The sequence below is a fragment of the Sarcophilus harrisii genome, chromosome 1 (assembly GCF_902635505.1).
Source record: "Sarcophilus harrisii chromosome 1, mSarHar1.11, whole genome shotgun sequence".
NCBI lineage: Eukaryota > Metazoa > Chordata > Mammalia > Dasyuromorphia > Dasyuridae > Sarcophilus > Sarcophilus harrisii.
The window spans coordinates 316,364,797-316,378,826 of NC_045426.1; the positions used below are offsets into that span (position 1 = coordinate 316,364,797).

At 39.6% G+C, this 14,030-nt stretch overlaps 1 protein-coding gene across 1 annotated transcript; it reads left to right on the forward strand.

Moving 5' to 3' along the window:
* The first annotated feature begins 253 nt into the window (after positions 1 to 253).
* Positions 254 to 1,747, forward strand: CCL21 (C-C motif chemokine ligand 21). Its single transcript, XM_003761768.2, has 4 exons — positions 254 to 420; positions 704 to 824; positions 993 to 1,181; positions 1,304 to 1,747. Exons 1-4 carry the CDS (start codon positions 360 to 362, stop codon positions 1,344 to 1,346), a joined length of 414 nt encoding a protein of 137 aa, XP_003761816.1. The 5' UTR covers positions 254 to 359; the 3' UTR covers positions 1,347 to 1,747.
* The last annotated feature ends 12,283 nt before the right edge of the window (positions 1,748 to 14,030 follow it).

The window sequence follows — 14,030 nt, forward strand, 5'->3', positions numbered from 1 at the left end:
CTACTCCCAAGGTAATGAGGGGGCCCCCAAGCTTAGTCTCCCTTCCATCTCCACTTCAACTCGGGATAGAAAGGAAAGAAGAGAGGCTGGGAGCCAAGTTAGGGGTAGGGGCAAGAACCAGCCTTCCAGGAAAAAGGAAGGGAGATCCCCATCCTTCTTTGGACAGCTGGGGACAGAAAGGGCTCGGTTCCAAGGGGGAAGTGAAAGTAATGGAATCTGATAAATAGGGAGTGGGAGTCTACACAGCCCACACACTCAGCCTTCTACTCCCACCTCCAACTCCCAGAATCTGGCTCTCAGCCTCCCGACCTCCTGCTCCAGCTTCCAATTCCCAGCTCCAAATCTGGTCCTTGTCCTCCATGGCGCTGGCTCTGATGCTGGCCTTCCTGGCCCTCACTGTCTGCAGCCCAGGCACCCAAGGTACTCATGGAACAAGACAGAGTGTTTCGGCAGCCCCTGAAGTCAAAGCAGGGACCTAGGGAGGATGGAGAGGAGGAGGGTAGCGATGTGAATAGAACAGAGGCTCCCAAAGAGAGGGGAAATATTTAACTGGCGAGGGTTATTATTCAGTCTTCCAACCCTCCCTCTGACATTTTATTTCTGGAACAGAGGGGAACAAGGATGCTCGGGTCAAAGTTCTCGGCCGGGTTGGACTATCTCTCTACCCCAGTCCCCGGACTCCTGTGTTTTCCCTACCTTTCAGGGAGTGACAGTGGGGCTCTCGACTGCTGTCTCAAGTACAGTCAGAAGCAGATTCCAGCCTCCATCGTCAAAAGCTACAGGCGGCAAGAAGTCAGCCAGGGCTGCATCATTCCTGCCGTAATGTGAGGGCACAGCTCGGGGAACAAAATGGGGAACGGGGCCAGAGGAAGGGGTCTGAGAGTCTAGAACAGGCAAGGCTCTTAGGCATGGGTTGGGGGGAGAAACTGTATCGGGGGTGGAGATGATGAACTAGGATCTGGGCTCAAATCTTTTGAACATGGTCCCTACAGATTTACTACCTGGAAAAAATCACAGGCAGATCTGTGTGCTGACCCCTCGATGAAATGGGTGAAAGACCTGGTGAAGCGGCTTGACAAGCATGGGGGAACCCTGCCAAAACCCAGATCCCGGACCTGCAAAAAGGATAAGGAAACCTCCAGGCAGGGCAAGAAGGGCCGAGACACCAAGGGCTGCAAAAGGTGAGGGAAGGGGCTTCGGGTGGAGGCGATGGGGTTCAGAATGCAGGGAAGGGGCTCTGTGGAGATTAAGTAGCAGTTGTCCCACTCCCTTCACCTTTTTCTTCTCTATTCTTCCCCTTCAGGACTGAACAGACCACAGTCTCCAAAAGAACTACTACCCAGTGATAGCATTTAAGACTCCACTGACCCCTGGTTCCCTCACTGCTTTCCTCCCAGGCTCTGAGCTACCATATTCAGGTCATGGAAAAGACTTAGCTGTGACTCCTGGTTCTCTTCCCTTGTCTGCCTAGCTCACCCACAGACAACCTTTTTTTGCTTTGACTTTTTTATCTATGTTCCCAGGGCCTTTAAAGCCTAGAGCTGCAGCAAGATTTCCCAGAGTGAGGTAGTGGGTCCTTGCTGGGAAAATTTTCCCCAATCCTCCCCTGGGACCTGGTTTTGGTTCCTATGCCTGCCCTAGCCCTTTCCCCACAGCCTATCCCTGCTAGGAGTCAAGATTGATTTGTCCCTCTCCCCATTGTAAATATTTTCTGTATTTTGATTCAATAAAGTGTTTTAATTCCCTAGCTTTTTTGCCTTCTACTCTGTGTTGTGGGTATATTGCTGTATATGAACATATATGTACATAATACATATACATAGATATATAGCAGATATACATGTATATATTCATATATCTGTATATATGTATGTATATACATATGTATATGTATATATATATGTGAAATCAATACATGTCTGTATTGTAAATATATATGCATATATTTGCATGTACATGACTTTTGTCCCCATGCATATGAGCTAAGAAAATCTCACATTTTCCCTGCATGTACATATGGCATGGTGATATCAATTCAATTTGACATTGATTAACTGACTATGTGCTAAAACAAAGTCCTAAACTGTAGCGTGGGATACAAAGTTTAGATAAAACAATATAGTCCCTGTCCACAAGCTTATAATCTAGTAGCAGGATTGATAACATAAAACTATAATATAAAATGCATGAGAAGTGAAATAGAGACATATAATGTATACATAAGCCAAGGTTTTAAGAGGGCCAATGATGAAACATGTCACCTACCTCCTGACAGAAGTATTTAAGATGCAGAATGAGACGTAGCTCATATAAGGATTTGTTTTTTCATATTTGTTACAGGAATTTTATTTTTCTTTCTTTTCCATTGGGGGTGGAGGAGGCTGAAAGAAGGAAAGGGACAGGAAAAGAACTTCTCCACCAAAGAAATAAAAAGAATATAAACAAGGGGGTGGGGAAATAAGTTTATCATTCCTTATGTGGGATCAGGTAAAACTTTGGGAAGTAAGAAGTTTGAGATGGACTTTAATAGGAGAAGAAGGAATTCAAAAGATTCAGCAAGACTGTCCAGACATAGAAAACATTATGGGCAAAAGGATGCAGGCTTGTATGTATTGTGTGAGCCCCTAGGGACAGTTCGATTTGTCTGGAGCATCAGTTTGTGGTGGGGAGTAGCACAAATCAGAGCTGGAAAGATAAACAAAAGAATTGGGATTTTATTTGGTAGGCAATAAAGAGAATGAAGATTTTTGACATGACTAGACATATGACATGACCAGGTTGCCATAGGAAGTATAGATTGGATGGGGAAGAGAATAGGAATAAGAATAGCTATAAGAGGTTTTGTCCAGAAACCCTGAAGGTCTTCTCCTCCCAGACTAGGTAAAAAAAAATATTCACTGAATAGGTATTGTCAGTCAAACAGGACTTTAGCTTAAAATAGCCAGGGTTTCCCACAGCATCCAGGTCCATCTCCAGTTGTGAGCTGTGTCTGGTCACTGGACCCAGAGGCTCTGGAGGGAAAAGTGAAGCAGGAGACTTTGCACAGCCCTCCTTCACTTAAATCCAACTCACTTGCATGTCATGGCATCCCCTCCCTGAGGTCATGGTCCTCTTTGAGAATGAAGAGCAAGCAACAACATGGGGATACTGCAGTAATTTGTGCAAGTGATAATAAGGGTCTGCAATAGTAATAACTCACATTTTAGTACCATCCTACCAATAAGGTAAAAAGTGTAAGAATTATTAATCTCCAATCCACTCCACAACTACTATCACCATTTTACAGATGAGGAAAATTAAGATCTGTGAGTTTAAATGCCTTGTTTGTGATCAAACAACTTGGAGATCTGAGTAAACCCTGGTAATATGCTATGATGGATAGAATGATGATCTTGGAATTGGGGAAACTTGATTAAAATCTTGCCTAAACTCTGTAAATATGGCTTCTGACATCATTGTTCAATTGAAACTTCCCACTCCAAAGTTACTGGTAGTCTCTTTAATTACCAAGTCTAATGATTTTTTCTCAAGTCTCATCCTTGACGTCTCTGCAGCCTTTAATACTGTCCACCATCCTCTCTTGGTTACTCTCTTTTCTTCAGATTTCTCTCTCTGGTTTCTTCTGTTTCTTCTCCAGCTTAACTGACTTCTCCTTCTCAGTCTCCTGTTCTATATCTTCATTTAGTTTATAGGCCACTAATTGCTTGTCAACTTGGAGAAGGGATGGAGAAGGGAGAAAAATGTGGGACTGAAGATCTTTCAAAAAGCAAATGTGAAAATTGTCTTTACATGTAATTGGAAAAATATACTATTAAACAAATAAATTGTCAAATTCTCTCCTGGACTCTATTCTGTTTTGCTGTTATAGTATTTCACATGATGAATTCATCATTTCCCCAGGGTTCAATTATTTTGTCTATGCAGATGATTCCCAGATTTACAGATCTAGCCCTGAGCTAGACATCCACATCCATAACCATCTCATAGATATATCAGATTAAACATTCTATAATCATCTAAAACTCAACATGTCCAAAACAAAACTAATTATCTCTCCCCACAAACTCCTCCTTTTTCCACAGATTTTCTGCTGCTATCAAAGGCACCACCATTTAGAGTTATAATCACTGTCTCATCCTCAGCTCACTCAAACTCACTTCATACATCAAATCCCTTATCAACTCTTATCATTTTAATCTTCATATTATCTCTCCATTCACAAAGCTACCACCTTAATAAAGCCCCTCCTAGACTGTTACAATAATCTAATTGGTCTCACTGCCTCAAGTCTCTCTTTCTTCCAATCCATCACCCTCTCATCTACCAAAGGGATCTTCCTAAAGCACTGACCTGACTATATCAATAAAATCTCCCTGTTCAGTAAATTCTAGGTAGTTCCTTATTACATCTAGGACCAAATACAAAATCCTCTTTTTGGCATTTAAAGCCGTTCATAACCTTCCTGTCTTTTTAGTATTTTTAGAGTTTACTCCCCCATCCAGTTACACTCTGGACTACTTCCTTACACACAACTCTCCACCCTTGACCTTGTACCTGTTTGGTGGTGGCTGGTCCCCCATACCTGGAATGATTTCCCTCCTCACTTTCAACTTCTAGTTTGCCTGGTTTGCTTTACAATTCACCTCAAGGATTTCAGAAAAGCCTGGAAGGACTAACAAGTGAATTGAGCAAAACCAGTAGAACATCATACTTAGTAACAGTAACACTGTGCAAAGATCAACTATGTCTGACCTAGCTTTTCTGAGAAATACAACGATCTAAGACGATTCCAAAAGACTCATGATAGAAAATGCTATCCACATCCAGAGAAAGAACTGATGGAATCTGAATGCAGATTGAAGCATACTGTTTTCACTTTATTTTTTCAAAGCTTTTTCCTTTTGTTCTGTTTCTTCTTTCACAACAATACAAATATAGAAATGTTTCACATAATTGTGAACTCGTGAATAACTATATCAAATTGCTTGTCATCTTGGGGAGTGGATAAGGGAGGGAGAAAGGAAGAAAAATTTGAAACTGAATATCTTTCAAAAAGTAAATATAAAAATTGTCTTTACATGTAATTTGAAAAGAAAATAACACTATTAAGCAAATAAAATAAAATTCAATTCTAATCCCACCTTCTGTAAAATGTCTTACCTGGTGTTCTCTTTTGTCCCCTACCTCAAAGCATGCAAGTGCCTTTTCTCTGAGAGTAGTTTTATTTATAGTGTATTTTTATATGTACATAGTTATTGCATATGTCTCCTCCATCAGAAAGTGAAATCTTTGAAAACAAGGAATGTTTTTGCCTTCCTTTGTACTTGGCATGTAGTAAGTGTAGAATACATATTTTTTGATTGTCATTGTGTAACAGTAGATGGAGTAGTGGACTTAGGATCAGGAACAACTGTGCTTAATTTCTGCCTCAAGACTCAGCAAATCATCTAACCTCTCTGGGCCTCGATTTTCTTTTCTCATCCTTCCTTCTTTCCTTCCTTTCCTTCTTTCTTTTCTTCCTTTTTTCCTTCCTTTCCTTCTTTCTTTTCTTCCTTTTCTTGCTTCCTTCTTTCCTTTCCCTCCTATAGTAACTTAGTTTAACGTTAAAGGAAGAATCTGAACTCAGAAATTTCTAGTGTGCTTTCCACTACAGCTGCAACTAAGATGGAACATCAAGGACATTACCCTAGGGCACCAAAATTTAAAGGACACCAAAAAATTTAACAAATGTCTTTTGTCAATATACATACTCCCACTCAACTAAACTTTTCTTAATTATTTTGTGTAGTGATTTCATATGTGACTAATGGCTCAAAATCCCAAGCTCACAGAATGCATTTAATATTGGAGAAATTCCCACAAATCATTCTTTGACTCAAACCCCTATTAAAGATCTTCCCTAATAATACCAATATCTGACTTACTTTGCTCATACCCAGGGTCTCTCCCTTAAAAATATGAAATATGTGTCTAGGTCTCTAAAGAAATAAGTAAAAAGAATCCCCAGAATCTATGCAAACATGTCATTTAAAAATTACAAATAATAACAGTATTTCTTAAGAGAAAGTAAAATATTTCATCAGAAAAACAACTGATCTGAAAAACAGATCAAGAAGAAATAACGTAAAAATAGTTTAACTACCTGAACATTACAATTTTAAAAAAGAATATTGATACAACATTACAAGAAATTATCAAGGAAAATTGCCCTGGAGTTCTAGAATAGGAAGGCAAAGTAGAAATAGAAAAAAAAAATCCATCAATTACCACTTGAAAGAGATCCCAGGAGAAAGACTTACAATTAAATCATAGCCAAGAAGCCAAAGTTTCTAGGTTAAGGAGAAATTATTGGAAGTAACAAGAAAAATATCATTGAGCTACAAAAAGGTTTCCTCAAGATTTGCCAGCTACTATGTTGAAGGATCATAAAACTTGAAACACTGTATTCTGTAGAGCAAAAAAACTGGAGTTATGACCACTGGTAATTTACCCAGCAAAGGTAAGTAAAATCCTGAAAGGAAAAAAGGATATTTAAGGAACTCAAAGACTTTTGAGTTTTTGTGACAAACCCCCCAGAACTTAAGGAAAAATTTGACATATAACATCTAGGAGAAATATAAGGTAAATATTAAAGACCATGGCAATATTTTTTTCTTTTCTCATTTTGTATTTAAATGTAAAATTTTTTAAATGTACCAAAAAAACTATATTCATTTTGTAAAAAGAAACCAAATTGCAAAACACAAAAAATTTTGTACTCTAGCACATAAATAGGCAATTCAGCTCTCCTTCCCTTTCCAGTGACTGCCACTTTTTCATGAGAACCTATCTAGTCCTACAGACTTATAAAACTATCCTGTGAGTGAAGCTCCCTCCTAAAGTGTCTTTTCTCCTACAAAAGATAATTGAAGTCACTGGTGAATTGACCTATGCCTTCTGATGATTGACAACTAGGTGACTCAATGGATAGAGCTCTGGGAGTGGAGTCAGGAAGACCCTGAGTTCAATTACAGCTTCAGATACTTTCTAGCTGTGTGACCCTGGGAAAGTCACTTTACTCTATTTGCCTCAGTTTCCTCATCTGTAAAATAAGCTAGAGAAGGAAATAGCAAACTCTTCCAGTAGAAAACCTCATCCATGGGATCACAAAAAATCAGACAAGACTGAATGAATCAACAACTACAACCAACATTCTGGCAACTACCCCTTCCCCACAGGACCTATACAGCACCTCAGAATTATTGTATACCCCAAGACTGAAAACTCTGAAAGAGGATTTTGCACAAGTTTGTTAAAGAGTTAAATCTGCACTGAAGGAATGGACAGTGTAGTCTAAATTTGTTCCTCCAAGTCATAGCTCTTCTGTCTTCATCTCTGTGGCCAAGTGATCTCTTCTCTCCAAAAAGCCTAGTTCAGTCTGTTCTCTAGAATCATCTCTTCCCTGGGGGAAATAAGGTGAATAAATGGCTCATCCTCCCTTTCCAGGGACCCAAGAATACTTTCTGTATGGAGCCTCTCTCTCACCTCTATTCTTTGTTCTTAAATACCAAGTCAAATGGTAAAACCCAGAACTACCTAAATTATGACTTAAATCATTACCAACATGATGTTAGTGAAAGGGCAAGACCCATGATGAGGGTCTTTTTTTGTTTTTGTTTTCTATTGTTGTGGGATTTGGGGGGTGGGGGTGGGGTTAGGGTTATGTGTATGAGGCAAATGTGGTTGTGACTTGCCCAGGGTCACACAACTAATTAGTATTAATTGTCTGAGGCTGGATTTGAACTCAAGAGTCTTCTGACCTCTGGACCAGTGCTGACAAGGGTCTGTTTTACATTCCATCAAGGAGATGTTATCAGATGGACATCTGGGTTGTACCAGGATGGGCATGATACTGAGTTATAAAATGGGCATGTCCACACTTGATGAATACCTTCAAGGTTAAATTAAAAGCTTCATTTTTTGACCTCATTAAGTTCTTCCAAGTCACAACTATTATACAGATCATAAATTACCAAGATAACTTGAGGGTTTTTTCATGCTATGTATTCCTGCCTCCAAACTAATAAGAGTTCTGCTTCTCAGCAGCTACTTATAAGATCAAAGAAGAAAAAGAAAAGTGTTTATGATGGGGTCAAAGAATAGTGAATAGTAAAGAATTGAAGAAAGGGTGGAAATAGTTTTGAAACTAGGAATTGGAAAACACTAATTTTGGAAAGCTTCTGCTCTTATCCTCTGGGAGAACTTAGCATGGGTTTACAGCAAGACCTGAGAGAACTTTTTCTAGACTGCTCCCCCAAAGTGTAGGGAACTAGGAGTCTTAGAGAGGAGACCTCTAGTCTTAGGAAGGTGATCAAAAGTAAAAGATCAGCCTTAAAGGTTTAAAAAGAGGTTTGTATGGATTTCAGAAAAATTTGGAAAGACTTGCATAAACTGAAGCTGAGTGAAGTGAGAGGAGCAGGGAGAACATTGTACATAACTTAGCTCTTCTCTGAAACACAATGATCCAGGCTTAGCTCTTCTTCGAAACACAATGATCCAAGAAAATTCTAAAATGTAAAATGCTATCCACATCTAGAGAAAGAACTGATGGATTCTGATTGCAGATCAAAGCATATTATTTTTACTTTATTTTTTTCATAGTTCTTTCCGTTTGTTCTGTTTCTTCTCACAATATGAGTAATATAGAAATATATTTTACATGATTGCATATATATTTATCAAATTTCTCATTGCCTTAGGGAAGAGGGAGGAAAGGAAGAGAGGGAGAAAATTTGGAATTCAAAAAATTAAATGAATATTAAAAATTGTCTTTATATGTAATTTTAAGTTTGGAAAAAACTAAAATACTAAGGAAGAAAGAGAGACAGAGACAGGAGAGAAGAAAGGAGAGAGAAAAAAGAAAGTAAAGAGAGGGGAAGGAAGTAAGGAAGAAAGGAAGAGAGGAAGGGAGAGAAAGAAAAGAAAGAAGAAGGAAGGACGGAAGGAAGGAAGGAAGGAAGGAAAGAGGGAAGGCAGGCAGGCATCTATAAGCTCAAGAAATATCCAAGGTAAGATCCAGGTTCTTAACTTGGAGGCCACAAAGATTTTTATTTTTATTTTTGATAACTGAATTTCAGTCTTGATTGTCTTTGTAATCCTATATGCTTTATGTTGTGCATTTAAAAACATTTTTCTGAGAAAGGATTAAAGGCTTCACATGACTGCCAAAAGGAGATCATGGCATGTCAAGCAATTATGGCTTTTGGTTTAAAGCATCTCACCTCTTCAATACAACACCACTGGATCCTGTGTTTGTCTCTCTCCCTAGGACATCTTTGGGGATTGAGTTTAGGCCAGATACCTTCTCATGCCAAAAAGGAAGGAGTTAAGATGCCTGAGATGGAAGGGGATAGGGCAAGTATGTGATATGTATGGTCCCTATTCTCTTCTTAATAGGTTCTTGTGAATTGAGAGTTTATTCAGATGTCATTTAAATTGTTTCTTCATATCTTTTACTTGTATCCCCAAATTAACTAGGGTCTTTATTTCCCCAACTATATATTCTTAGCTCAATCTCCATTTGGGTCCAAATAAATCATAAATAAAATCATCTACAACCTCCTTTTAGCCAATCACAGATATTCTGGGAAACATTCCAATCCCCCATTTGCTGCTTCACTCAAAGAATCCAAAGTATAAATCCCAAAACAGAAGTCATAGATACCACTTAGCCCCCCACCAATTACCAGCCTGAAATCCTTGAAAAGAAGGAAGTATCAGAGTATATAGATAGATGTGTGCATATACACAATAATACATATGTAATGCATATGTGTATAAATAGGTGGATCCACAATAGAATGAGATGTTATGTGTATACATGCATGTTTTGTGTGCACTCATATATGTGTAGGTATATATGTGCACATGCACACATGTTTGTATGGATTTAAAGCTACATATGCATGCATGTGTGTATATGTACACAGATATGAACATACACCTATTTGTATATATACATTTATATGTATTGAGCAACATAAATCATATAAGGGAGGGAGGGAGGGAGGAACTAGGAAGGGAAGATTCTAAGCAATTGGTGCTGAAGAAGCAAGCTTATTCTCAAAAATTGTCTTATCTTCCTTTATTCTAATATGCTTTCCAAAGCACTTTTCCTCTTTTGTCTATTGAGGTCCACGAAATAGACCAATAAATAAACTAGGCCGGTGTTGGAATCCACTTAAAAAACTTTGGCATTTAGATGTGTTAAGAAAATTTCCCTTGGGCAAATAAGGGGATGATCTCTCTTTGGGGAGTTTCTTCTTGTAGCCAGTCATGTTTCCTTCCCCAAAACGCACCAAGAAGTCCTTCTGGACTTTTTCCTCTCCCCCCCTCCCCACACACTTTGTGGGAGTCATACTTAGAGGTCAAAGAAGAAAGGACAGCTATGATTTTGAGGGATAAATTCATAAAGCCTCAGATTAAGCTTTCTTTTCTTTTTGGAAATGAGAAATGGGAGAGGGGATGAGGAGGGAGCATTAGGTCTGGGGGTCAGCCAATGGATTATAGTAGAAGACAGATTGTACTTGGAAGGCTGCTAATACTAGTTTTATGATCTTGAACAAATCACTTTCCCTAATCTGAGGCTGAATTTTCCTCTTCTCTAAAAGAGACATAATATGTACTTACCTCACATGTTGGCCTTGAGAAAGACCTGAAAGCACTATGTAAATGTGAATGATCATCATCATGTAAGTGAAACTAAGTGGAGAGGACACGTGCAGCCCACCCCAAAGTCCCGAACTTTGACATCCTCTGGAAGATATCCCTTTTCTCCACTCTTTTCACCCTCCACACCCCCTCCCCCAGCCCTAACTCCCACCCGCCGAAGGAAGGTTTAACTGTCTGAGACCCCGCTCAGCGGGATGTAAGGAACATTTTTAAGAAATGCGCTGTTTTATTTTTAATGGCAGAAAAGCTGCTCTCCGTGATCCATGAAAGTTTGTCGTGTGACAAGCCAAATCTCCCACGTTCCAGTAAGTCTCCAAGCCTTTGGATGGACGGAGGCTGGACCACAATTTCCCAACGCGGGAGGGCGCGATTTTCACACTTGGAGGATTAGTGCCTGGTGCTCTCGGACTCGCTACCTGAAAGCCCTTCCCAGCCGCTTACCTCTGTCCCTCCTGCCGGCATCGCAGTGTTCGCAGGTGTTCCTCTTCCAACCCTCGGGAGTAGAGTAGCCCTGGCCTTTCCCTCGGGAACTAGAGGGTGAGGGTGGGGAGAAGGAGGGGGGAAGGAGCAGAAGGCTGCGTTCCAAGAATCGGGACTTTTCCAGGCTTAGACTGAGTCACTCACATGCCACTATTTCTCGGGCTGTTCCTTCAGTTCCAGTCCTCATTCCCGACTCTGTCTCATGCTCTGGAGTCTCTACGATTCTTCCAGAGCTGAATGGTTATTTCCAGTGTGTTTATTGATGTTGACCGTATAATTAGAAATCCCCCTGAATTACATTTCCCAATACCCTCTTTTTTCCTTGAAGGGGTAAGTGTTGTTCAATCGTGTCTGACTCTTGGTGACCCCATGTGGGGTTTTCTTGGCAAATGGAATGGTTTGTCATTTCCTTCTCTAGTTCATTTTACACATGAGGAAACTGAGGCAAACAGGGTTAAGTGACTTGCCCAGGGTCACACAATCAGCAAATGTCTGAGGTTGAATTTGAACTCAGGTCTTCCTGACTCCCTGACTTCATCCACTGTGCCACCTTAATTGAACAACCTTACTCTAAATCTCAGTATATGCTCTGGTATCCTACAAGAGACCTGGGTTCAGAAAAATCCATTGCAGGAAGGTCCCTGGGGCTGTACACACACACACACACACACACACACACACAAGCACTTACATACTCATACACAAACACATTCTCACCCATGTGGACAAATTAAAACGTATTATCATGGACAGAGAGCCAGTCTTTGTCAAGAAGACCTCATTCCAAATCTAGTCTTCAAAAACTTACCAGTAGAGTGACCATGGAGCTCCAACTAAGTAAGTCTAGAGACATCTATATTGAACCCCGGTCAAGGGGAAATACCTGGAGAAACAGTCCAGCAGTGTGAGTGTCCAGAAACCCCATGGTATACACTAGAGTTTCAAGGAATATGCTCCCCATATTCCTCCAGTGTACTGTATACATACCTCTCTATGCTATCCCATTCATTGTATATACCTTGAAATAGCTTCCTTTTTGGTGAATCCCATATTTCCCAGGAATGTATACACTATCTCCTGACTCAATATACTAAAACACATGGCATTAACATAATGCCTGGAACATAGCATTTAATAAATGCTTATTGACTTGCCTTGCCTTACTAGCTTGGGTGAGGTCCTCTTAAGCAATGTGAGGAAATATTTGGAGATTACTAAGAAGTCAATAAACCACATGTTAACAATCTACTAAATTGCCGTGTATTCCAGTAGGTATGGGGATGTAGAAATAAAAATGAACAATCCCTGTGCTGAAGGTTCTTACACTCGCTGGGGGCTCTGGCAGCTAATGGTACCTTGGATAGAGCAACTAGCCCTTTAGTCAGGAGGACCTGAGTTCAAATCTAAGCCCCAAAAAACTTAACTTTTATTAACTGTGTGACCCTAGGGAAGTCACTTAATCCCAATTGCCTCACCAAAAAAACCAATAAAAACAAAAAAAACAGTACATTCTATAAGAGGAGACAACATATACATGAATAAATACATGCAAAATAAAAAAGAAGTTAAATTGAGGAGCAGAAGGTGCTGGTAGCTAGGTAAATCAAAAAAGACTTCCGACAGAAGATTGTATTTAATAAAAGTTAGCATTTATATATTAATATATTTAATTATAATGTTAATAATAGTTGGGTAATAGCATTTCTATTAAAGGTGCTTAAAGATTTTCAAAGTGCATTACATATTATCCCATTTGAACTTTGCAATAATAGGTGCTATTATTATCCCAGTTTTACAGATGAAGAAACTGAGCCTAAAAAAGATTAAGTGGTTTATCCAGCATCACACAACTAGTAAGCAACTGGATCAGGATTCTAAGGTCTTCCTAATCAAGTGCAACACTGTCCCCTAGGTGATGTTTTGAACAGAGATTTGAAGGATATAAAGGATTCTGAGAAATACAGATAAGAAGGAAGTGTATTCCAGGTATGTGAGACAATTATGCAAAAGTTGATAAATGGGAGATGGAGTACCTTGTATAAGGAACAGCAAGAGGGATAGTTTGATTAAACTGTAGCATACAGGAAGAGAAGTGAGCCAGAATAAAATTGGGATGGTAGATTGGGACCAGATTATAAAGAACTTTAAATACCAAATAGAGGAGTTTTATTGATCCTTAAACACATAGGGAGCTAATATTGAGTAGGAAATAGTGTGGTCAAGTCAATTTGGTGCCTATGTAGGGGAAGAATTGGAGAGAAGAGAGATTTGAGGTCGGAGGACTAATTAGGGGGCTTTATTTCCTCAGTAAAGTAAAAGGTTAGATGCTCAATTGAGAGTGTGAGGAAGGGGATGATGTGGGAGGCTTAGGAAAAAAGAGAATCATCTTTTTGGGGAGTAGGATAGAAAGTTGATTAGGAAGGAATAAAAGATTGTCTTGCTGAGATAATAACCCAGTTGAAATTAGATTGCATAAATCTGTAAAGAACCCAATCAACAGATTTGTCTGATTTTTCTCCAGGTCTGCTCAGAAGCAGAGTAGGTGTAGAATAGGAATAGAAGGGGGAGGGTCAGAATAATCCAGGGCTGGGTTTTGGCTAAGCTTGAACATAATAATTAGGATTAATTTTCAGTGAGGCTCTAGATCTTTTTGATTCCATCTTCCAAAGTTCCAGGCTTACACCAGAAACTCATCCAACATTCAGGGACAGAGGAGCCATCATCCCTGTTGCTGCCAGCTTAGTTTCCTGCAGCTTCTGACTTGCTCTCTATCCACCTTCTCGCTCAAAATAAATTCTTTGAAGTTGACCTGGAGCCTCTTTTTCCATCCATCCCTAGGG